Source organism: Microcebus murinus, chromosome 12, assembly GCF_040939455.1.
Source record: "Microcebus murinus isolate Inina chromosome 12, M.murinus_Inina_mat1.0, whole genome shotgun sequence".
In the NCBI taxonomy this organism is placed as follows: domain Eukaryota; kingdom Metazoa; phylum Chordata; class Mammalia; order Primates; family Cheirogaleidae; genus Microcebus; species Microcebus murinus.
Window position 1 is genome coordinate 32,138,869 of NC_134115.1, and position 23,137 is coordinate 32,162,005.

Below are 23,137 nucleotides of genomic sequence, written 5' to 3' on the forward strand. Positions count from 1 at the left end.
GATAAAGCAAATGTAGTAAAATGTAATCAACAGGTGTATCTAGGTAAAAGGAATCTGAGTAGTCTTTGAACTATTTTTTTTTTTTTCATTTACTTATCAATTGATGTTTGGAGATGGCATCTTCCCATGTTGCCCAGGCTACAGTGCAGTGACTATTCACAGGTGTAATCCTAGCACACTTGCAACTTGTCTGTAAGTTTGAAAATATTTCCAAATAAAAACTTTTAAAGTTTTGTGTGTTTCCTTTTCTTCTTTTCTGTACTGGCTTCTTGCTAGAGGTTCTTATACAGCTCCACACTCTAGGTAAAAGTGTTCATGAGGGGAGGCCCACCCTGTGAGAAGGCAACAATCTTGCTGATGTGTGTTTAACCACGAGGAGAATTTTCTTGGAGAAGCCAATCACTCATTTCTAGAATGGCTTTCCCCATGGTCTGCTAGCAATTGTTGAGAGTTCATGCCATGGCTGGAAGAACTATGGCTAGGGAATGCATGAATATCTCCAGCTAGTTTATTCCTCTCTTTCCTTAAAAATACTACATCCATGCTATTCTATGGATCTAAGTGTCTATTTTTATACCAGTAACAGGCTGTTTTGGTGACTATATAGCCTTATAGTATAAGCTGAGGTCAAGTAATGTGATGCCTCCAGTTTTGTTCTTTTTGCTTAGATTTGCTTGGGCTGTTCAGGCTTTTTTCTTTCCTTCTTTCTTTCTTTCTTTTTTTTTTTTGTTCCATATGAATTTTAGGATTGTTTTTTCTAATTCTGCAAATAATGATGTTGGTACTTTGATAGGGATTGTACTGATTCTGTATGTTGCTTTGGACAATATGGTCACTTTAAAAATATTCATTCTGCCAATTCATGAGCACAGGATGTTTCTTCACTTCTTTGGGTCATTTTCAATACTTTTCATCAGTGTTTTGTACTTTTCCTTGTAGAGATCCTTCACCTCCTTGGTTAAATAGATTCTTAGGTATTTTATTTAATTTTTTGTAGCTATCCTAAATGAGAATGCTTTATTGATTTAGTTCTCAGCTTGACTATTTTGATGTATAAAAATGCTACTGATTTTTGTACAATGATTTTGTATCCTGAAACTTTGCTGAATTCATTTATTAAATCTAGTGGAATAAAGAATAGAGAACCCAGAAATAAAGGCACATATCTACAGCCAACTGATCTTTGACAAATTAAAAAAAACATACACTTGGGAAAGGCCACACTTTTCAACAAATGGTACTGGGAAAATTGGATTGCCATGTACAAAGGAATGAAACAGGACTCCTATATCTCACCATATACAAAAATCAACTCAAAATGGATTAGTGACTTACATGTAAGACCTGAAACTATAAAAGTGCTAGAAGAAAACCTAGGAAAACTCTTTTAGGCATTGGTCTAGGCAAAGAATTCATGAATAAAGCCTCAAAAGCATAAGCAATTAAAACAAAAATAGACAAATGGGACCTAATTAAACTTAAAAGCTTCTACATAGCAAAAGAAATAATCAATAGAGTGAACAACCTACAGAATGGGAGAAAATATTTGCAAACTATCCATCCAACAAGAGACTTATATCCAGAATTTACAAAGAATTCAAACAACTCAACAACAACAACAAAAACCAAATAACTACTTTAAAAAGTGTGCAAAGGACATGAATAGATATTTTTCAAAAGAAGATACACAGATGACAACCAAGCATATAAAAAATGCTCAACATCACTAAGCATCAGAGAAATGTGAATTAAAATCACAATGAGTTATCATCTTACACCAGTTAGAATGGCTATTATTAAAAAGTGAAACATATGTTGGTGAGCATACAGAGAAAACTTATACACTGTTGGTGGGAGGTAAATTAGTACTATCTCCATGGAAAACAGTATGGAGATTCTTTAAAGACTAAAAATAAAACTACCATGTGACCCAGCAATCCCTCTACCAGATATATACCCCAAAGAAAAGAAATCATTATATTAAAAAGATACCTGTACTCGTATGCTTATTGCAGCACTATTCACAATAGCAGAGATTTGGAATTAACCTAAGTGTTCATTAACATATGAATGGATAAAGAAAATGCAGTATGTGTATACAACGGAATACTATTCAGCTATAGAAAAGAATGAAATCATGTATTTGCAACAACTTGGATGGAAGTGGAGGCCATTATCTTAAATGAAACAGTTCAGAAACAGAAAGTCAAATGTTGTATGTTCTCACTTATAAGTTAAATAATGTGTACACATTAAAGTGTAGAAAAATAGACATCAGGGACTTGGAAGGGCAGGAGGTTAGGAGGAGGAGAGGGACTAGAAACTACTTAATGGATACGATATCCATTATTTGGATGATGATTACACAAAAATCCAGACTTCACTTCTGGGTAATATATCCATATAACAAAATTGTACCCCTTAAAATTATACACATAAAATAAAAAAAGAGTTAGTTTAACAGAAAGATGCATTGTATACAATAAATCATTTATCAATTTTAAATTTCAAGATGCTTCTGAAATAGTCATTTTCAGATATTTAAGAATAATAGCTCAATAATAAGTTATGGATAAGTGAATTTTTATATATTTCAAATAAAAACAAAACATACAAAAAGATCCATCCTCAAATTTTAACATTTTACTTACATTTGGTTCTAACAAAAAACTGATGTTATGTTAAAAATCAGAGACTTAGGGTTTGGAAAATAAAGACAATAACAACATTTTAAAAATAAAAAATACATCAAAGGATATTAGATTTTTAAAGTTTTAAAAATAACTAATGTATGAAACCACTTTAAAGTACATGAAAAAAATAAACTTTATGAAGAGAAGAAACTTTCTAAATTATTTATTCCACTGCTATTTTATTTTTTAGTCTGTGGTATAAGATACAATAGGGCCAATATCTTATTAGCATAGAAGCTCTTTGAATACAGGAATAGACCCGTTTCTCTTATTTGCCCCAAAACAGAATTATAGGTTACAATTGAGTGAAGATATGAATAAATGAATGAGCAGCACTTGAGACAAAATTCTAAACTCCTCATCTTTAAGAATGCATTTTAAAACCTACTAATATCTAAGCAGAGGTATTTTTATCTATGGGATTCTCTCTATATAAGTTTTATCCCCCTTTTCTCTATTTTATTGTATAATTCCATATCTAAATTTTACTAGGGACATTGGGAAAGACAAAAATGTAAGGTGCAAACTGGGAGAAGATGTTTTCCACATACACAACTAATACAGGCTTAATATCTAGAATATGGAAGTCATTCCTACAAATAAATTAGAATTAGACAAACAATTCAAAAGAAAACTTGTCAAAAGACTTGAATGCATTTTACAGAGGAGAAAGCCCAAACGGCCAAAATACTTGCAAAGATGCTCAAAGTCTTAGTAAATAAAAAATACAAATTAAAACCACAAATATCGTATCACATACATTAGATTGGCAAAATCTTCAACATCTGACAATATCAAAGTGCTGCCGAAGACACAGAACTATGACATTCTCACACACCGCTGGAGGGAGTGAAAACTGGTACAACCACTTTGGAAAACAATTTGGTATGGGATAGCAACACTGAAGGGACGCATGTCCTGCGACTCAACAATTCCACTCCTAGGTATATGCCTGAGAAACTTTAGCACAGATGCAGTGGGGACTGTGTGCAAAAATATTCATAATACTTTTATAATGGAAGCCACACAAAGTCTGCCAACAGTGCTGCGTGTGTAAACAACAGCTGTATACATCCAACAAGGATGACCTTTAGGAACACAACATCCGGTGAAAAAAAGAAAATGAAGGGAGAATATATACATTATGAGTCCATTCATGGAAAGTTCGTAAGTGATTTTGCTTTTAGGGATAGAAACATATGTGGTAACACTGTAACAAACAAGAGAATGATAAACAAAAATTCATAGGAGTAGTTACCCCTGTTCAGGGCAGAAAGGAGATGTGGTCAGAACAAGGTAAATGGGCCTTTAAAGGAAAGGCCTATGGCCTAAAAAGGGCAGTGGGCACACATTCATTTCATTGCTATTCTTCACACTGTATACATTTTACATATTCTTTTGCGTGCAGCCAATATTTAATAAAAACAACCGTTAAGAATTGGTGAATAAGTAAATGACTGAAATATTATTTTTAGAACTTGCTGGAAGAAGAAAAGAGAATATAACAACCTACCAGCCATTAGGCTCTTGACAGTTCTTCCCTCCAAACATGCCACACTTGTCTCCTTGTCTCTTGGTTTCTCTTTGCTCACTCACTCCAAAACCAGCGATCATTCAGAACTACCAGCTGCCCAGGGTTGGAGGAAAACTTCCTGGTGTTCATCTGCAGCAGCAGCCAAGCTCTCCTCCCTATCTGTCATCCTATTCCTCATTAAAATTCAGGCCTACTCCAGGTGTGAATGACAAGCACATTACCCCTTTCACGCGCGTGCACACACATCCAATCTCTGCAGCTTGATCGAGTTATTATTATATCCAAATATTACTGAAATCCATTACCACCTGACTTTTGACTTTGACTTATTTTCTAATATTTGTACACATTTCATAATGATAAGAGAACACTATATTTAAAACAAATCATCTCCCTGTCCTCCTATCGGAACCTGAAATCTTCCAAAGCTCCTTGAAAAACAGACACCTGTCTCTTCCTCTGACTGCAACCATGTAGCAATAGTTCTGTAAACCACAAGCAAAATACAAAGTGAATGGTGCGGCTATTGTCAGTACAACACTTAAAAAGAAAAAAATTAATCCAGCTACAGTGAAATCTTACTCTTCACTTGCTTGGATCATTAAAGATAAGAAAACATTCATCTCTTTCCCAGCCCACCCCTCCACTGCCTCACCGCCTCCCAGTGGATGGGAAGGGAGAAGGCATTGCAATATTTTCATTATCAGCGACATTAAAAAAGAATTGTTTCATATCAGTTACTACAGGGAAGTCAGGCTTTATCAGCAGTAACATTTCAATAGAAAAAAAAAATCAGAGACTGTTAAAAAAATTATTCTAAATGACCTACGTGGAAGAATCCATCACTGAGTACCCTGAAGTACACTGCCTTAAAAATACAACTACTTACCTCAGTATATTGTGCTATGGAACTGGCTTCAACCACATAAACTTTCCTAGCTCCAGCCTGTACAGCAAAAAATGACAGAATTCCTGATCCGCAACCAACATCTAGCACAACCTAGAAGGAAAGAAAAACAAAAAAGGGGTGAAAACACAACCAGGTTTGTGTCTGCTGGCACAAGGCCAGCTTTGGGCATCGAAGTGAGACTTAATTAAAGTCCTGGCTTTGGTATTTACCAGTGGTCTTACCTTGGCAAAGTTATGAATCTCTGTGAGACTTGTTTTGCTCACACATTAAATGGGGTTAATAATAACCACCATTAAAGTTGGCTGTAGGGTTCAACAATATGAAACGTATGCAAAACACTTGGCATATAATTGGCATTCTTTAAATCATTGCTATTATTATGATCGTTTCTTTGTAACATGGATTGCTTTTAGGATGCTTAGGGCCAAGAAAAGCAGAGTGTCACAAATGAGCTCACCTCACCAAATCTGTTAGCATGCACAAAATGAAAACTGTCTCAAATAATTTTTGGAATGATATACACATGTTTAGAAATAACTGAAGATGAAGTCTTGAAAAATCCAAAAGTGATGTATATGCTTTTTTACGAGGCCCCTTCCATAAAATTGGAGAGGTTTCTATGAAGGTTAGGAACATATGAAGGCTGTGAAATCACAAAATTTTTCTTTCCCCCCCTCTGTTCTACCATGTTTCCCCGAAAATAAGACAGGGTCTTATATTTAGTTTTTCCTCAAGAAGACACCCTAGGGCTTATTTTTAGGGGATGTGTTATTTTCCCCTCACAGCCTCAGCTTGCAGCACGCACAGGATGGCCGGGACCTGACAGGGGGAGCCGACCTTGTTGATGGGGCTGCCCGCACCTTCTGGTCACCTGTGGGATAGTAGCTGTCACAATGGGGCAGATGAGAAGGGCTGCTCGTCTTCTTTACTGCTCAGCGACAAAATGCATGGGTTGGTTGTGTAGATACGCTGCGTAGCCACACCCATCACTAGGTCTTATTTTCAGGGTAGGGCTTATCTTGTGCAAATGCTTAGAAATGTTGCTAGGGCATATTTTATGGGTAGGTCTTATTTTCGGGGAAACACGGTAATCTGGAACTTAAATCAAGGAAACCACTGCTCACTGGCACAAAGGGGCCAAGACTTGAACCTACAAACTGAGACACAAGGGGTGGACCATAGGTATCGGACCCCTTTCCCCAGATACTTCTGAATCTTGGCCTGATTTATGTAAACTTCAAGTTACTGTATTTCTGTCTCATCAGTGACTTTTATTCTCAGCATCTTTTGGCACTAGCTTTGAGCAAGACATTTTACTTGGCTTTAAATCCTCACAATAACCATATGAGTAGACAGCATTCTTATGCCCACTTAACAGATGAAAAAACTGAAAATCAGAGACATTGAACAACCAGCCAAAGTCCACCTAGCCATAAGGAGGAAAGCTAAGAGTTAAATCTGAACATTTTTGTCTTCCAAGCTCATTTTTCATATTATCATATATTGCTTACTTACATTTATCCTCTATAAAACTGACATTTTAACAAAGCGATACCAATAGGCAATGGTTGACAAGGAAACAAAGTAGTATTTTTTTGTTGGAAAATTTAGAGAAGTTAAAAAAAATTTGAGAGTAGGAAAAATTTTCCAAAAAAAATAGGAAATATCAAGAGGTTTTGTGTCTGTGTGTGTTTTAACTGCAGTATCACACTGTGCTGACACAGATACTGTGCCATTATTCTAAGAGAACATGCTGTTAGTAATGGGTTCACAGTGCTTACTTATATTAATTCTAGGGCTGTGGCTGTATTCCATATGGTTTCCTAGGGCTTGGGTAATTAGGAGCATTACCAATTTAAAATGTCACCCAGACTCCAAAATTGGCTGTCGGGCTGTCTATACTTTTAGAAATACCAATGTTCTCTTTTCCTGATACTCCCCAGGAAATCTACCATCTTCGTGTGGCCATGATCTGTTGCAAGAACACTCATGACTGCCATTTAGGGAGTAGAGGCTGTTAAGTTGGAGAATGCAATCCTTGTCCCCAAAGAAAGATGCACCACATTCAAAAGAACCTTTCTAGAACCTTCTTCAGTTGAAAATACAATACCGTAGATTCCAAGTTCAGTCCAAAATATGGATGCAAAGTAGAGAGAAGATGGAAATTGCACCTGGATGTTCTGGTAACAGGTTACCCTAGAAATGTGTAAATGGAGCTCTTTGTCTAATCTATCAGGGTGGTACAAAGCATTTCTTAGAGCAGTACTTTTTAGGTCTTGTGATCCTGTAGACTGAAAACCAAAGGAATATCTTACCATTAGGGGAGAGACGGGAGAAAAGAAATAGGGAGAAAGGAAAAAGCAACCAGAGCTGGGAGTGAGCCTTATGTGGTTAAGGTTCTGGCATATTTGGTCCATTTGGTAAAAAGATACTTTAATAGATCCAGGCCATTTCTGGAGAAGTAGTGAAAAATTACAAGCTGAGGCAATTTTCTAAAGATACAAGCCAAAATGACCTTAATCATTTGTTTATTTCAAACCAGAGTATGGGCCTTGGAAAAGAACCTGATCTTTTGCTAGCATTGTCCAGATAATTTCACCGGCTTCCCACTTGAGTGTGTATTACAAAACTTAGGTGAATTTTCAGTCATGTGACTGGGAAGAGAGGATGCGGAGATGAAGGGACATTTTGCCTTGTCTACATAGACCATGCAACTTTGGAACCAAAGCCATGGAGGGCCAAGGATAAATCCTATGGTGAAAAACTAATAGTCAAAGCAAATATTTAGGCTTTAATAAAAATATACTACCTCTCCCCTTTCCAGCTGGGATTTCCAAGACTGGGAGAGAAAAGGACGTTAACACAGATAATTCCATTACACTTTCTCCCATAGCACCTCAGGAAGCCTTGGAGCTGCCTCAATTTTTTGTCTTTGTCCTTACTGAAGATTATATTGAGTCCATTTTTTTACTCTACCCTTGGTAGATCATCACAGAACTGGCTATATTTGAGGAACTTGGCAGACATAAGGTTATACTTTTATGCTCTGGGAAAAAAGTCTCATCTCTCCTCAGGCAGAGGCAAAAAAGAGTAATAAAATCCTAGGGCTTGGGTAATTAGGAGCATTATTAACTTAAAATGTCAGGTGGCTCCATGGCACAATGGATAGCACATTGGACCTCTATAGTTTGGAGGCATTCAAAATGTAGAGTGGTTTACAGTTACCAAATGATGCTCCCCTGACAGTATCTATTTGATCCACATACCTCTCTGTAATAGAAAATACATAGTTTTGTGTCCATTTTATTGATAAGGAAACTGAGGCTCAGAAATACTAAGTAGCCAGCCCAAGGCAACATGGTTGGTAAGTGGCAGAGCTGGGGGTAGGAATCCAGTGCTTAGCTCTCTCTGCCATGATGGCCTCTTTTTGTGTAGCAAAAGATGAGAGAAAAGGGTGGACCATAAAGAGATACAAATCTGATCATCACACCTCTGATAGTTCTACACAGCTGGAGGAGGAGAAGGAGGTCTCTTTAGTCTGTTGTCCTTAGTCCTGAGCAATCCAACAGTGACTAGCGTTTCTGGTCTCTTCTTCCATATCCCTCTCCCTTTTCCCCATACTCCCCAGGCTGGAAATTACATGCCTTGCTTCATTCTGTGCTCACTTACGCACAATTCCCTGTGGCAGTAGCAGTGATCATCCCACCAAATGTTGATGCTTCCTCAGGGTGTAGTTGTTGGGAAACAGCTGCCTGGCCAGGACTACATTTCCTCACCCCCTTGCATCTCCGTGCAGCCATGTGACTACTTCTGGCCAATGGAATGTGAGGGGAAGTGATGAGTATCTCTTCTGGGCCCAGGTGGTTAAGGGCCCAGCATAATTTCCATACACTCTTTGCTCCTTACACAGAGATATTGGAGATCACCTGTTCAGGGTGAAAACACCTTGAATCTCTAGGTCACCACTTTGGGAAGAGCCACTCAGAACAAATTGGACATGACAGGAGCAAGAAATAATTTTTTAAAAAATTATATACTTTTTGTTATTTTAAAATAATTTTTACTTTTTTGTTTTTTAAAATTTCACACATTGACAGAAATAAATTTTATTACGGTAAAACACTGAAATTTAGGGATTGTTTTAGTTGGTATATATACTGATCAATATATTTCCCTTGGGTAACATTCCCTTCTCTCAGTTTTCTACCTAGGAATCTCATTTTTCCAGACCTAACTCACATCCCACATTTCAGGAATGCATTTCTTTTGACTTCCTCAGTCAGTGTAGGCTGGGCTCTCTGGTATCCTGTATATAGCTCTCTAGTAGCATTTATCACAGGATATGGCAAGGATTTCTTTATATGGTTATCTTTCCAGCTTAGCCTCTGAGCTTCCCAAAGACAGAAGTCACATCATTTATCTCTCAGCACCTAGCTAGCACAGTGGGAAGCATAAAAACCATTAACAAGTATTTATTGCCTGCATGACAGAATGGGATGACACAAAATGTCAATCCCCTCATTCCAGCATCACCTTGGAATACCTCTGGAAAAGGCCTATGACTTCTGTGTGCCCTTTGGATTCTGGGAGTGCACTTGCATCACAAGCCAGTGCCCAAAGAAAGTGAGCTTAGGGGGCCCTCACCTTATTCAAGATGTATACCCCAAACAATTTCACTCAACCTTCCCTGTCTTCTGCATTCTGGCCTCTTTCTTGTTTCTTGGCCTGCATGTCACTTCATGGACCTGGCACTTTACACTCTGCCTCCCTTCACAATCTCCACCCCTCCTTGACTATGATCTGAACGCGGTCACTTCTTCTATCTGAGGTAGCCTTTCACCAAATCCCTCTGCCCTGACACGGGTTTCATGCTTGTTCCTGCCACAGGGCCTTAGTACATGCTGCTCCCTACTGCACGCTCTATGCTATCAGCCTTGTGGTTACTTTTTTCTTTTACTTTTTTTTTTTACCTACTCAATGCTTATTGTGCTGGTTATTTTCTATTTGTTTCTCCAGATATATTCTTCACTCCTCTCCCTTCTGCACTTCGTCAGGTGCCTAACCTATGTGGACTGTATCAATACGCTTCCTTGCCATTGGACTCTAGTCATGATCAGTCAAGAGAAATGACAATAGGAGGCGAGAAGAAGTGAGTACAGTGAGGTCAGATTGTTCATTCTCCTGGCTTCCTCCTTCCTGGGTGTCTGTGGATTGGTTGTGTCCCCTCTACCCAGAGTCACAGCTCTTGCTGGGCGTTCATCTTTTACACTCTGACTATTCTCTTTAGGTCTCCAGGAACCACACTCCTGCTGCTGCCAGGGTGTTTCACCATCTCTTGTAGGTTTCCCTAACTCTGCCCACATCTTTGGAAATTGTCATGTTATTTAATTCTGGTCTTTGCTTCCTCCCAGGTGAAGTCCTCCTGTTGTGTGCTTTCTTATCACCACTGCCTCATACTCTTTCTCATAACAGTCATCAGAGTTATAATTTTTTGTGCAACATGAGTAGTTACTTAATTAACATTGGCTCTCTCCCCTGGATGGTAAACTTTGTTAAAGGAGAGAGACCCCATCTGTTTCCCACTCACTGTTGAAGCCCTGACAGGTAGCATAGGGTCTGCTGCACAGCAGAGACACTCACTAAATCTCTGATGAACAAGCTGGAATAAATGAAAATGTCTCTCACTACTGCAAATATGGGACAGACTCAGGGGCCAGAAAATATGCTGCAAATCTGTTACGTCCCTGAGAAGTCACCTTGTCCCAGCATAACAAGCCCTCTCCAACCTAGTGAACCCAAGAATCTTTCAAAGGATGGCTTTATTTTGGAATTGCCACATTATCATCACATTGCAATCCAGTCAGCCCTTGTGCACTATATTCTTTGAGACAGGGAATTCATCTTCAGCTGCCTGTTGGATACACAGGCAGTGACTGTAGACATGGCTGTTTTTCAGAATATTCAGAGCAGCACCAGAAAATGGTATGAGATCCCCGGCAGGACTAAGTGGGAAAAGTCCACAACTGGTCCATGTAACCGTGGCCAAATACTCTGAGAATTTGTTAGTAGATAAACTGTTTAAATTTTTTTTTAATAGGGTCATTTTGCTTATACATATTATTTTAATTACATGCTCTTCTGGTTTTCTGGGCAAAGAAATCCTGGAAAATATTTGGACAGGGCTAATATATCTCCAAGTGCGTTCAATGGTATTTATTTGGACTTACTAGGTTAAGATTAACAAGAAATATCCAGATCCTTATGAAAGTGTGACACTAAACTACCTTTGAATGAAAGAATACAAATAATTACAGCCATCCCTCAGTATCCATGGGGGATGGGTTCCAGGACCCCCCTCAGATACCAAAATCCTCCAGTGTTCAAATCTCTTATATAAAATGGCATATAGTATTTGCATATAACCTATGCACATCCTTCTGTACACTTTAAATCATCTCTAGATTATTTATAATACCTAACACAATATATATTCTATAAAATAATTGCTATACTATATTGTTTAGGGAATAATGACAAGAAAAAAATATCGGAACGTGTTCAGTCAGATGTAACCAACCTTTCTTTTTAATGAATATTTCTGATCCATGTTTGGTTGAATCCCTGGATGTAGAACCCAGGTATATGCAGGGCCAACTGTGTCCACTATTTGCTGTATTCTTATTATATGCTATGTCTGTCTGTGGTTTATAGGCATTACCTTAATTACTTGTCATGACAACTCTATCATGTGGGTGCTATTATTTTCTTCATGTCATAGAAAAGGAGACTGAAAATCTTTAGAAATGAGATGTTTAAAAAATTATCTAATTTGAACCCTGTGCTCTTAACCACTCTTTCCACCTTCAATTCTAAGCTATTCCTTGTACTGTTCAGACTACAGTAATATTGGCCACATTTAGCCTTTTTCACTCCAGCTTTTTGTAACTGTCTTCAAATATTGAGGTTCTGATTGTCCCACATTCAGTTCTGATTGTCCCACATTCAGTGCCTCAGTGATGCCAGTTATTATTTATTAATTCTTTCTTTATTTGCTTGAGCATATCAGTGGCTGCTCTGAATGGCAGCAGCACCCTAATTGTCACTGTTGTATACCTTATATTCAAAAGTTCTGTGCTCTACCTGTCTGTGCACTTCCACAGCCAGCACTTTTTCTAGCCCTCATTTTATTCCATCTGTACTCACCTCCGCTAGACAGCCCAAAGTCCCACGTGGCCCATGCCCTTGCACAGCGTCATAAGCTTTATCATCGCCATGAGCTTCCATGGGCTGCCTACCTCCAAGGTTGCACCCAATATCCAAACCTTCCAATATCAAACTATGGACGGACAGGTTGACTGAGCAGCTTCTGGGCAGTAATGTGAATGTGACATTATCGGAAATAGTGTCTTTATAGAGGCAATCAAGTTGAGATAAGAGCAAAGTGGATTAGGGTCACCCCTAAGTCCGACATGGCTGGTGTCATTCTGAGAAGAGAGAAATCTGCACAGAAACACCTACGTGTACTGGGAGAACACAGTAACAACAGAGGCAGTGATTGGAGTGATGCATCTACAAGCAAAGGGACAACAAGAATTGCTAATCCACTCTGGTGAGGTCACAGCAACCTCCAGATTCCAGGGCATCAGAGGGGAGATTCTAAGGACAAAATTCAAGATTAGTATTGGATGACGGCTGTGCACATTGCAGTGTGTATGTCTGACTGCACTGCTGTCTTCCTGGGATCAATTCTGCAACAGGATTTTGGAAATTATTCTGGTTATGCAGTGGCTTCCAAGCCTAGTTCTCCGGTATTCCTGCAACCTTTTAGGAAATTCTTCTTTTCTTTTTTTTCTCACAGTAGCAGAGTTGGTTTCTGCTTAGTTGGCAGCTAAGAACCCTAACTAACACACAGATTAAATGAGATAGAATATACAAAGTATCTAGCAGGAATTAGGAGTCATTTCCTACACAGCTGTTCTAAACAAGGATTCTGCTACAGCAGGGTTAACAATGATGCTTAGAATTTGGAGATACCTCAAAGAGCTGAAAATAGAAATACCATTCAATCCAGCAATAGCATTATTAGGCATCTACCCAAAAGAGCATAAGACATTCTATAATAAAGACATCTGCACCCGAATGTTTATGGCAGCACAATTCACTATTGCAAGGCTGTGGAAACAACCCAAGTGCCCATCAATTTATGAGTGGATTATTAAAATTTGGTATATGTTTACAATGGAATATTACTCAATTTTAAGAAATGACAGTGAGCTAGCACTGCTTATATTATCCTGGATTGAGCTTGAGCCCATTATCCAAAGTGAGGTGACACAAGATCGGAAGAATGGGCTCCACATGTACTTGCCATCAAATTGGTACTGACTGATTAACACTAGTGCTCAAAGGGTGGTGGTGTTCACCAGGGATTCAGGGGTTGAGGGGGGTAGACCCACATCTGAGGGATGTGGCAAGCATTGTGGAGGGGAAGGGCATGCCTCTAACCCTTGCTAGGGAGAGGCAAAGATATAAAATGCAACCAAAATGTTTGTACTCTCATATGTTCTTGAAATGAAATGAAATGAAATGAAATGAAATAAAATAAAATAAAATAAAATAAAATAAAATAAAATAAAATAAAATAAAATAAAAACAATGATGCTTGGGGCTAGAAGTGGAGAGTTAAAAGAAATATAAAGAAGCAAGAGCTTCCAGAAAGGCCCATGCAGCAGACCTGTGCTGCAGCCTCTAGTCTAGTCAATGATCAAGGTCAGGCCTCATTAGCATGCCAGGTTAACTCACGGTGTGCAGTGGTTTAAAGTGAGAGGAGAATTTCAGAGCAGGATTAAAAATAGACTCAAGGGCCTTTGACCAAACTGATGATAAGCCCACACCAAAGAAAACTCACATCAGAAGAACCGAGGCTCAGGCTCTGCGAATCTGAATATCAGCGGAGAGCCTAAACAGGTTGCTTTGCATGTTTGTTGTTATTTATGTTTTCTTTTAAGCCCTCAAATCCCTAAATCCCTTCTGCCTTAGCCAACGTCACATTTGGATGCACTAAGCAGCTATTGCAACTGGGGATTCTCTCCTCCGTGAAAACACTGATTTGAAAAAATAATAAGCTCTCAGCTCCTGCTTACGCTCACAAATTTCCAGCAACTGGTGCCCTGACAAACGAAGTGTCAAAACATTTCCAAATTAAAACCACACAGCTCCTACGGCCCCACACCCTCAGCAGGATGGACTTCCCTGCTTACACCCAGTGCACACTTGAAGAAACTAAAAATAGCCAGATGGCAATTAAGAGAAACTCCAAGGACGGGAGGAAGGGTGGGTTCCAGCGGGGTCAGTTTCCTGGATGGATTCCAAATGGAGTTCTTAGCCAGCAGTGCTCTGGCCAAGAAAGGACTTTCATTAAAACTGCATGGAGGAGGCAGAATAAAAAAAATCAAGATTTGAAATCTTTAAAATTATAGCAGAGGTGGAAACTACAGCACCATATCTCAAGACCATCCATAATAATAACACTTGTTAATATGTATTATGTTCATATCATGGACCATAATGAGCATATGTACTTTATCATCTTGCACTTGTAAGAACTCTAGGAAGTAGCTACTACTCTTATCATTGTCTTACTCTTATAGGACAAAGAGCAAAGCAAACAGCATGTGCAAAAAAAGCCCTTAGCATGGTGCATGCCTGTACTAAGATCCTCAATAAATAATAGCCATTGGTATTGATCATTCTAAACCCATGCCCTTTTAGTTAGTCAATTTCAATGGCCTTTTACATAGTCAATTTCAATGAGAAAGAATACAAGGATTTAGTGAAAAAGTAGCATCCTCCACAGACTCACAGGGGTTATTCTAGAATCGTTTTTAGAATGATAAATGTAAACACAAAAGGACCAAATAAAATTTTTGATTTGTGATAGATTTGGTATTAAGGCAACCAGCCACCCTAGTTTTTTCTGGGATCAAGGGGATTCTTGATCTAACACAGGGACAGTTTGCTCCTTCAGTTTGCAGGGGGAAATGTTTACTCCCAGGAGAGGGTAGTATTGGAGGTAAGAGATGTCATCTACCCTTTTACTTTTTTCCCTTCAGCAGGAGCCATTTATCTGACTGGTGGTACTGGGAAATGGGACTAAGCGTACACAGCTCAGGTGCTTGGGAGGGGCCAGCCTGCCCACACCTGCTGTGTGCCTGGAGTCCCCAACATGAGCAGCTTACAGGGCAGGCTCCGGTACTTGTCTGGGAGACCAACTGTTCTGCATACAAGTGAATGGAAAAGTCCAGTTTGGGAGAAGAAGGAACAAGAAACTATTTGGCCACAGGTCTAAGCCTCATTCTCCAAATAGCAATACTGACAACAAAGCTGATATTGTGATTTCTACCTATTTCTAAATTGGTTCAGAACTCAAAGGGGGAAAGGGATATCATTAATTATCAACCTTGATTAGTTGTCACCTTGAGAAACCCCAACAGATGGATTCCTATTTCCTTTCACTGGCAGATAAACCCATTTCAGGCAGGCAGGAAGAGGGTATTTTATAAAATCAAATGAGGTTAGAGTTGGGAGTAACCTTAAAGATAATCTGGTCCAATATCTTCATTGTTATAGATGAAAAGATACACAAATAAAACGGCCACGTGACATGATCCATGTGGAAAGTCTGCAAAAGACTTTTATAAGCAAATTATTAGCGTCATTAGTAGTTTGGGAAGTGGTCTTTAGAAGTTGTACCCAGGATTAAGAATAGATCATAAATAACATAGGAAATAGATTTGGGATAATAGATATTAATAATAGATTTCAGATTAAAACTAAGTCCCTACAGGAGAGAAGTTTCCCTAGGTAAAACTATTATCTCCAGGATATATCCTCAAACCATGAAGAAATCAACAGTTCTGGGTTGAATTTTTTTTTAATTAAAAAAAAAACCTACCTTAGGTCCACAAGACTACTTACTTATAGCTTTAAAGACCAGATAAGGGACAAAAGAAACAAATTTTCCCCCTCTGTCCTCATCCTGCCCATCCATCATAATCACATCTTCACTGTGCATGTTTGCTCCGTAATTGCTAACCAGGAGTGTCCCACTGGCAAAGAAAGTAAGGTTCCTGGGAACCTCAAGACATCCAACATGTGAGACCCTTTGGCCAAACCCGGTCATTTCTGGTCTTAATCTTTGCATCTTCTCTATTACCCTTGCCTACCAAAGGACCTAGATCTGGCTTTCATTTAGATAGTGCCCAGTCCTGAATGAGTCAGAAGAAGCCCACTTCACCCTCTCTCTGCCACTGAAAACAGCATTAAAGCCTGGACAGAGTGCATGGGACAACTATTTGAGGACTCTGAAAAGAAAAAAGTAGCAGGAAGGTTGGGGAAGAAGACTAAAATTTGAAATACTATCCCACTTATCCCTTTTTTCCCCACCCATAAAACTTGGCCTAAAGTCAACACACCAGAAATGAGCACCAGGTACAGAAAAAGAGAGCTCCCAAGTCACCTTCTAGTTCTGGTTCCAGAAGCAGGAAAGGGAATTCCTAACATGCAGAGTGTGAAAATTCTCTGTTTTTCCTCTCTCTCCTTCCTTTCCTCTTCCCCTTACTCTTTCCCTTTCTCTCCCTCCCTCCTTCCCCACTCCCGCCCCCAGCAACCTCACGGCATTGCCAAGACCAGCCTGCATTAGTCAAACTATGAGGCAAGTGAACCTTCCTCTCCGTTCACTGGCATTGTTGTTCCAAAAGGCTGGGCTGACCCTCAGTGCTTTTTCCTCTCTCTGTCTGGCCAATATATAGATAAAGTCATGGAAGTATATGGCAGAGTAAACTTTTTGGCCAGAGACTGAAAAGTGGTCACAGGGAACCAGAAAGTGTCATGTAGATCATGGAGGGGAAGGAGCTTGGCAAAGCAACCCCATGCAGTTTCCTTTATAAATTCCTGGGCTCAGCGCTGGCCTGTGCATGCATGAATGGGATACTAGTTAACATACCAGAAGTTTGAGAACTTGGCTCAGGTGCCAGACTGACCACTGGGTGACACACACAGAGGACAGATCCAAGTAGCACTGCCGAGGCTTTGAAAACTGAGCTGACATAGGAAGCACAACCCTTTGACGACCAACTATTTTGGGATGAAACTTGCAGCCTGAATCTGACCAGGTTGACTGGCTGCTAAAACTAAATGATCAATGTTCTCCATAGGCTTCATAATAAATTATTCAAAACATACAGGAGATAATACAAAATTTCTTGGCATGTGAAGAATCAGGAAAATCTCAATTCCCATAGGAAAAGATCATCAGCCAAAGCTAATACTGCCATGACACAGAGGTTAGAGCCATCTGGCAAAGACTTCAAAGCAGTTATCATCAAAAAGTTCATGGTTGCTGAATCATGAACACTGCTAACACCAATGGACAAATAGAAAGTCTCAGCCAAGAAACAGATGCTAAAACAAAGGGCCAAAATGGAAATTTTGGAAACAAAAAGTATAATAACCAAAATAAAAATGTCACTGACGGGCTCAATAGCAGAATGGAGATGACAGAGGAAAGCAAGCCATGGGCAAACCAACTCCTAGGTGGGGACCTATTTATCAATACTTTTTCATGTATCTTCCCCTCTATTTTAATTAACTATTATTGTATAACAAATTACACCAAAATTTAGTGGCTTAAACCAGAAACAATGTATTAGTTCTCCCAATTTTGTGGGAAGGCAGGGCAGTTCTCTGCTGGTCTTGCATGGATTTGTTCACATTTCTGCATTCAGAAGGCAGGGTGGTTAGACAGGAAGGCCCAAGGTGGCTTCACTCACAAGTCCGACAGTCAGTGTCGGCTGTCATCTGGGATGCCTTGGATCCATGTGACCTCCCAACTCCAGTAGGCTAGACTGGGCTTCTTCACAGTACAGCAGTCTCAAGGGTTCCAAGAAGTTGACAGCAGAAGCCACAAGGCTCTATGTCTCTTAATAAAAGGAGCAGCTAAATGACTTTGAAACATGGCATGGATATAGGGAGGTGTGAGTCATTGGGACCATTATTTCAATGTTCTACCGGGAATTAATGCTTCAAAGCTCAAAGACCATGGATCTATGATTATCAGAGAATAACAGACGGTAAAACTCAGAAAAGTTTAGTGTTTTGCCTAAGATCACACAGCTAGTTAAGGGGAAAATATGAAACTGGATCCCATGACTGCTGATTCCTCTGACTAATACTGTTGCTTCGGAGATGAGCTGTTTAGTATTTTGAACACTTTGGCTATTTACCAAGCAGAAGAATGAAAACAACAGTTGTACAAAGTGTTAGCAATCATTCATCATTTAGATCCAGTTCATGAAGGAAATAAATGCATGCACTTGTGAAGTCTATGCAAAAACTGAAGCAGAGTGTCTCATGAAGAACTATTCATTTTGTAGCAACACAGCTCCTAACCTGTTCTATGCACCAAAATGTAGTGCATTCAGTCTTTTGCATTCCTGGCATTCAGAGATTAATATTTTTAGTAAGGTAAAAAATTCACATAACATAAATTTAACTATTAACATTTTAAAGTATAGACTTTTGTGTCATGTAATACATTCATAATATCGTACAATCATTACTTCTATCTAGTTTCAAGATATTTTCATCACCCCAAAGGAAACCTTGTCCCCATTAAATGCTCACTTGCCATTTCCCTCTCCCTCTTAGCCCTGACAACTGCTAGTATGTTTTTTGTCTCTTGGATTTATCTATTTTGGATACGTCATATAAATGGAATCATATGACCTTTTGTGAGTGGTTTCTTTCACTTAGCTTGTTTTTGAGGTTTTTCCACGTTGTAGCGTGTATCAGCATTTCATCCCTTTTTATGGATAACACAAATGGAATAATATTCATAATATTCCATGTGTGACTATACTACATTTTGTTTAAATATTCATCAATTGATGGGCTTTTGGACTGTTTCCACTTTTTGGCTATTCTGAATAAGTGCTATTATGAACATTTGTCTACAAGTATTTGTTTGAATGACTGTTTTCAATTCTTTTGGGTATTTAGCTAGGAGCGGAATTGCTGGGTCCTATGGTAATTCTATCAAAGCTTCACTTTGATTCTGGGCTTGAAAAGACTTCTGAAAACGGCATGAGATGAAGAACCTGGAGCCAGCATTACCTTGTCTTTAAAGTCAGCGTGGTTCTGGAGGATGGCTCTGTGGTACGTGGCTATCCTCACAAAATCTTGCATCATGTTCTGCTGCTGGGAAATGGAGCCATAAAACTGTAAGGGGAAGAGAAAGGAGAGGGGGAGTAAACAACCTACAAGGCAGCACCGTCATGAGCATCTGGGTCCCACAGCCAGCTGGGTCAAGGCAGGCACTACCTTCAGCTCACAGGGACATGGAGGCTCTGAGAGAGTCTGTCAACATCAGACTCCTGGCTCTCAGGAGTCTGTCAACATCAGACTCCTGGCTCCTGCTCCAGACAATAGATTCAGGTCTAGATATTGGTGAGATAGGTGCCCGGGATCCCTTCCTAAAGCAGAGGCTATGGGACAGCACAGGTCAAGAACAACAGACTCAAGGGGGAAAGGGGCCAGGGCCAAAGGGATGGCCTGCCCTGGTGAGTCCCATGAACCTTGTGCAGAAAAGAGAACTTGGATAGAAATCCTGGGTGACAGTGGAGGCGGGGCAGAAGGTGGTGACGGTGGTGATCCTGATGGGGACAGAGGCAAGCCAGCTGGGTGACATGGGGTACATAACGCCAGGAACACTGACAGTAATAAACATCATCCTTGTAATCACCACCATCTGGTCGGCCATTTGGTAGGGATTTCTAGGTGCCAAGAACCATGTTAAGTGCTTCACAGTCATCATCTAATCCAGTTAAATCAGCACAACAATTAGGTGAATTATGTTGCTCAGCCAAGGAAACTGAGGCTCAGAAAAGTAAAGCGACTTGCCCAAGTCCTGACCACATAGTAAGTGGCAGAGCAGGGATGCTGTTGGTCTGGGGGCCACATTTTGAGAACCATGGCAATAGAACGTCAATCGTCTCTGGTCCACACACCCTGCCTAGGTGTGTGTGATCTTGAATCAAGTCCATCAGTCTTACCCAGGACAACTCTCCTGACCTGGAAGTATTGTGTAGCAGATGCTTCTTCTGTCTGCTGGCTGAACACTGAGTGCTCCTTTTTCTGATTCCGGCATCTTTTCAAGGTATTTGAAAATGCACTGAATTCTGCAAGGATAAAAAGCAGATCTGTTTCTTCAGCTTGGAAACCACAGAACTCACCACTGCGCTCTGCAAAAAAATTCCAACTGTGGAAATATTAGAAGATGAAAATGGCACATTCAACCCTGAACGCATACATGATAAGAATGGCAAGGTGGAAATGGGGGCCACTCTGAGGCGTGCCGCCCTTATTTACACTTGTCAGACACATTTGCGTTCAGAAATGTCAAGTGAGAGAGCACAATGGGACACAGGCAGAGCCCGGGCTCCCAGAAGGCTCCTGGTATTGTGCTCACGAAGCTCACAGCCTTATCCTCAGTATGTGCTCTGGGGAAGCGGGTCCCTGATGAGAAGGAAACACACACACAACCTCGTTCTATCATCATAATAGCAACATTTTCCCTCTCACTTAGTATCCTCTAGCTATATAGAGAAAAAGCAAAACAACTGGGGATATGTGAGTATAAAAAAAGTGCTTTATATTATTTGAGGAAAAAATACAGAAGAGAAGTCTCAAAAAGTTCCAGAAGTGATAATACTGATAGATAACACTCCATACACAGTTGCCAAATCCTGTGACTTCTGCCTCAGAAATGTCTCTTGAATCCTGCCTCGTGTCCCCACTGTGTGTGGCTTCTTCCCTCTCCACCACAGGCATTGTGACCAGGTCACTTCGTCACAACCAAGGCTGGCTCTCTAATGCCCACACACTCTTGGTCCATGATAAGCTCTGGCTCCTTAGATTCCAGACCCAACCTCTCGCATTCCTGTCTGTCCCATTCCAGCACCTTCCGTGCCCTCTCTTCCTGCACACACGAGACCTGCACTATGTTCTCCACACGCCCACTGTGCTGAACTACTTACAGGTTCTCAGATCAACCTGGTTGTGGCCAGGCTTCTTGACTTTGACCTTCTATTTTTTTATGTTAGATTATCTTTCAACATCAAACTCCTATGCATCTTCCCAGATTCTGTTCAACTAGCACTTCTTCGTTGTGGTGTTCTGGAACATCACAGGCAGAATTAGTTGCTATAATACAGTGGGTTTCAATACACAGTTGAAGATCAGAATCACCTGGAAAAGATTTTTTTTTTTTTTTTTTACCAGTGGATACCGGGCCCTCACCCTAAACCTGGCAATTCAATGTTCTGGTGGCAGGGAAAGAAGTCTCCATGTTTTCAAAAGCACGCAGGGTTAATTCTCATGTGTAGTTAGGGATGAGGAATTTTGCTCTAATATCATGTTCTCAGCCTATGACGTATCATAGTTCATATTTTATTGCATTTGTCAATTTTTAAGCTCTCCACTTCTCTACCTAAATCAAATTCTTTCAGGGCATTGTTTACAGGTTGTCTTGGTCCATTTTGTGTTGCTGTAACATAACACCAAAGACTGGATAATTTATAAAGAACACTAATTTATTTCTTACAATGCCAGAGGCTAAGAAGTCAAGGTCCAGGTGTGCATGTGGTGAGGATCTTTCCTGCCATGGCAGAAGGCAGGGGGACAAGCAGGGGCATGAGCAAGATACAGGGAAAGCTGGGCCAACTTTTATAACATACTCTCTCATTTACTACACTAATCCATGCAGGACGGTAGAGCCCTCATGGTCTAATCACCTCTTAATACTATCACAATGGTCATTAAAATTTAACATGAGTTTTGGAGGGGACACTCAAACCATAGCAGAAGTCTAAGCCTTACTTACCTCTAATCTCCAGAACATGGTGCTAAGGTAGCACCATAAATAAATCTTAAATGTAAATTCAATAAATTTGGGAAGCTATTGAATAAACTTGGTGAAACTATTTAACAGGTGGGACAGGTTTCTGAGGCCCTGGAGCTGTCCCATGTGGGGACAGATAGTCTAAACGAAGATCCTGTTGGACAATAAATACGTAAACACACATGACTGTTGCCCTTCCTGTGCAAGGGAATGTTGCCACCTGCTCCAAAGAACCTGGAGAAGGATAAAGGAGGAATTCTTAGTGGAAATATAAGCCAGGATTATTTTTATAGTATATCCTGAACTATCACTATTTCACCAGCTTATAAGGGCTCATCCCAGTCGAAATCGATAAGCCTCATGTAGCTAATGTTGCCATGTGGATCTTTCTTTTATGAAAACAGAATGGTTCTTTGGTCAAAAATTTATCTCCATTATGAAACTTTGTCAACTCTTTTTTCTTTTGCAATTATACCCTTTATCAAGAAAAGGATGCAAATGATGGTTTCAAAATAAATACAAAACCAACACATAAAAAGTGTTAGAAAATACAAGTCAAAAAGCATAAAAATAATAATCCCATTATACAAATGATTAATCATTGTTAACACATTGGTGCATGTTCTTTTGGAGCATGTGTAGTATGTGTAAACCTTCTTCTTGCAAAATTGCATCATATTATTTTCTAACCAGCTCTTTTCATTTAAGGTACTATGGATAACTTCCTAGATCATTAAGTAGTCTCTTCCACCTAGTTGTTAATAGATAAATGATTTCAACTTTTATGAATGTGCCATAATTTAACCAATTCCCTGTGGTCAGCTTCCCAAGCCCCCCTCCAAGTCTACAGTATTGGAAGATAAAGCCCAGACTCTGTATTTTTAACTGTGTCCCTGGTGATTCTGGTGACAAGAGAGTTTAGAGAACTTGTGTTAATAGAATATAGCAATGTTCATATAATAAGAATTCCACATTACAGATGTAAAAGAAATGCCAAGTCTTTATAACATCCTTCTACACATAAAATCAATATAATAATCAAT

The 23,137-nt window shown here is 39.6% G+C and overlaps 1 protein-coding gene across 1 annotated transcript in view; it reads right to left on the bottom strand.

Annotated features, from left to right (window-relative positions):
* The window catches only part of LOC105856043 (histone-arginine methyltransferase CARM1-like), a 248,807-nt gene that overhangs the window by 84,102 nt on the left and 141,568 nt on the right, over nt 1–23,137 (bottom strand). The window contains exons 3-5 of the mRNA XM_012737456.3: nt 20,267–20,373; nt 19,310–19,414; nt 5,117–5,227 (exon numbers count right to left, since the gene is read on the bottom strand). Of these exons, the coding sequence (XP_012592910.1) occupies nt 5,117–5,227; nt 19,310–19,414; nt 20,267–20,373 (323 nt within the window). The remainder of the gene's footprint in view (nt 1–5,116; nt 5,228–19,309; nt 19,415–20,266; nt 20,374–23,137) is intronic.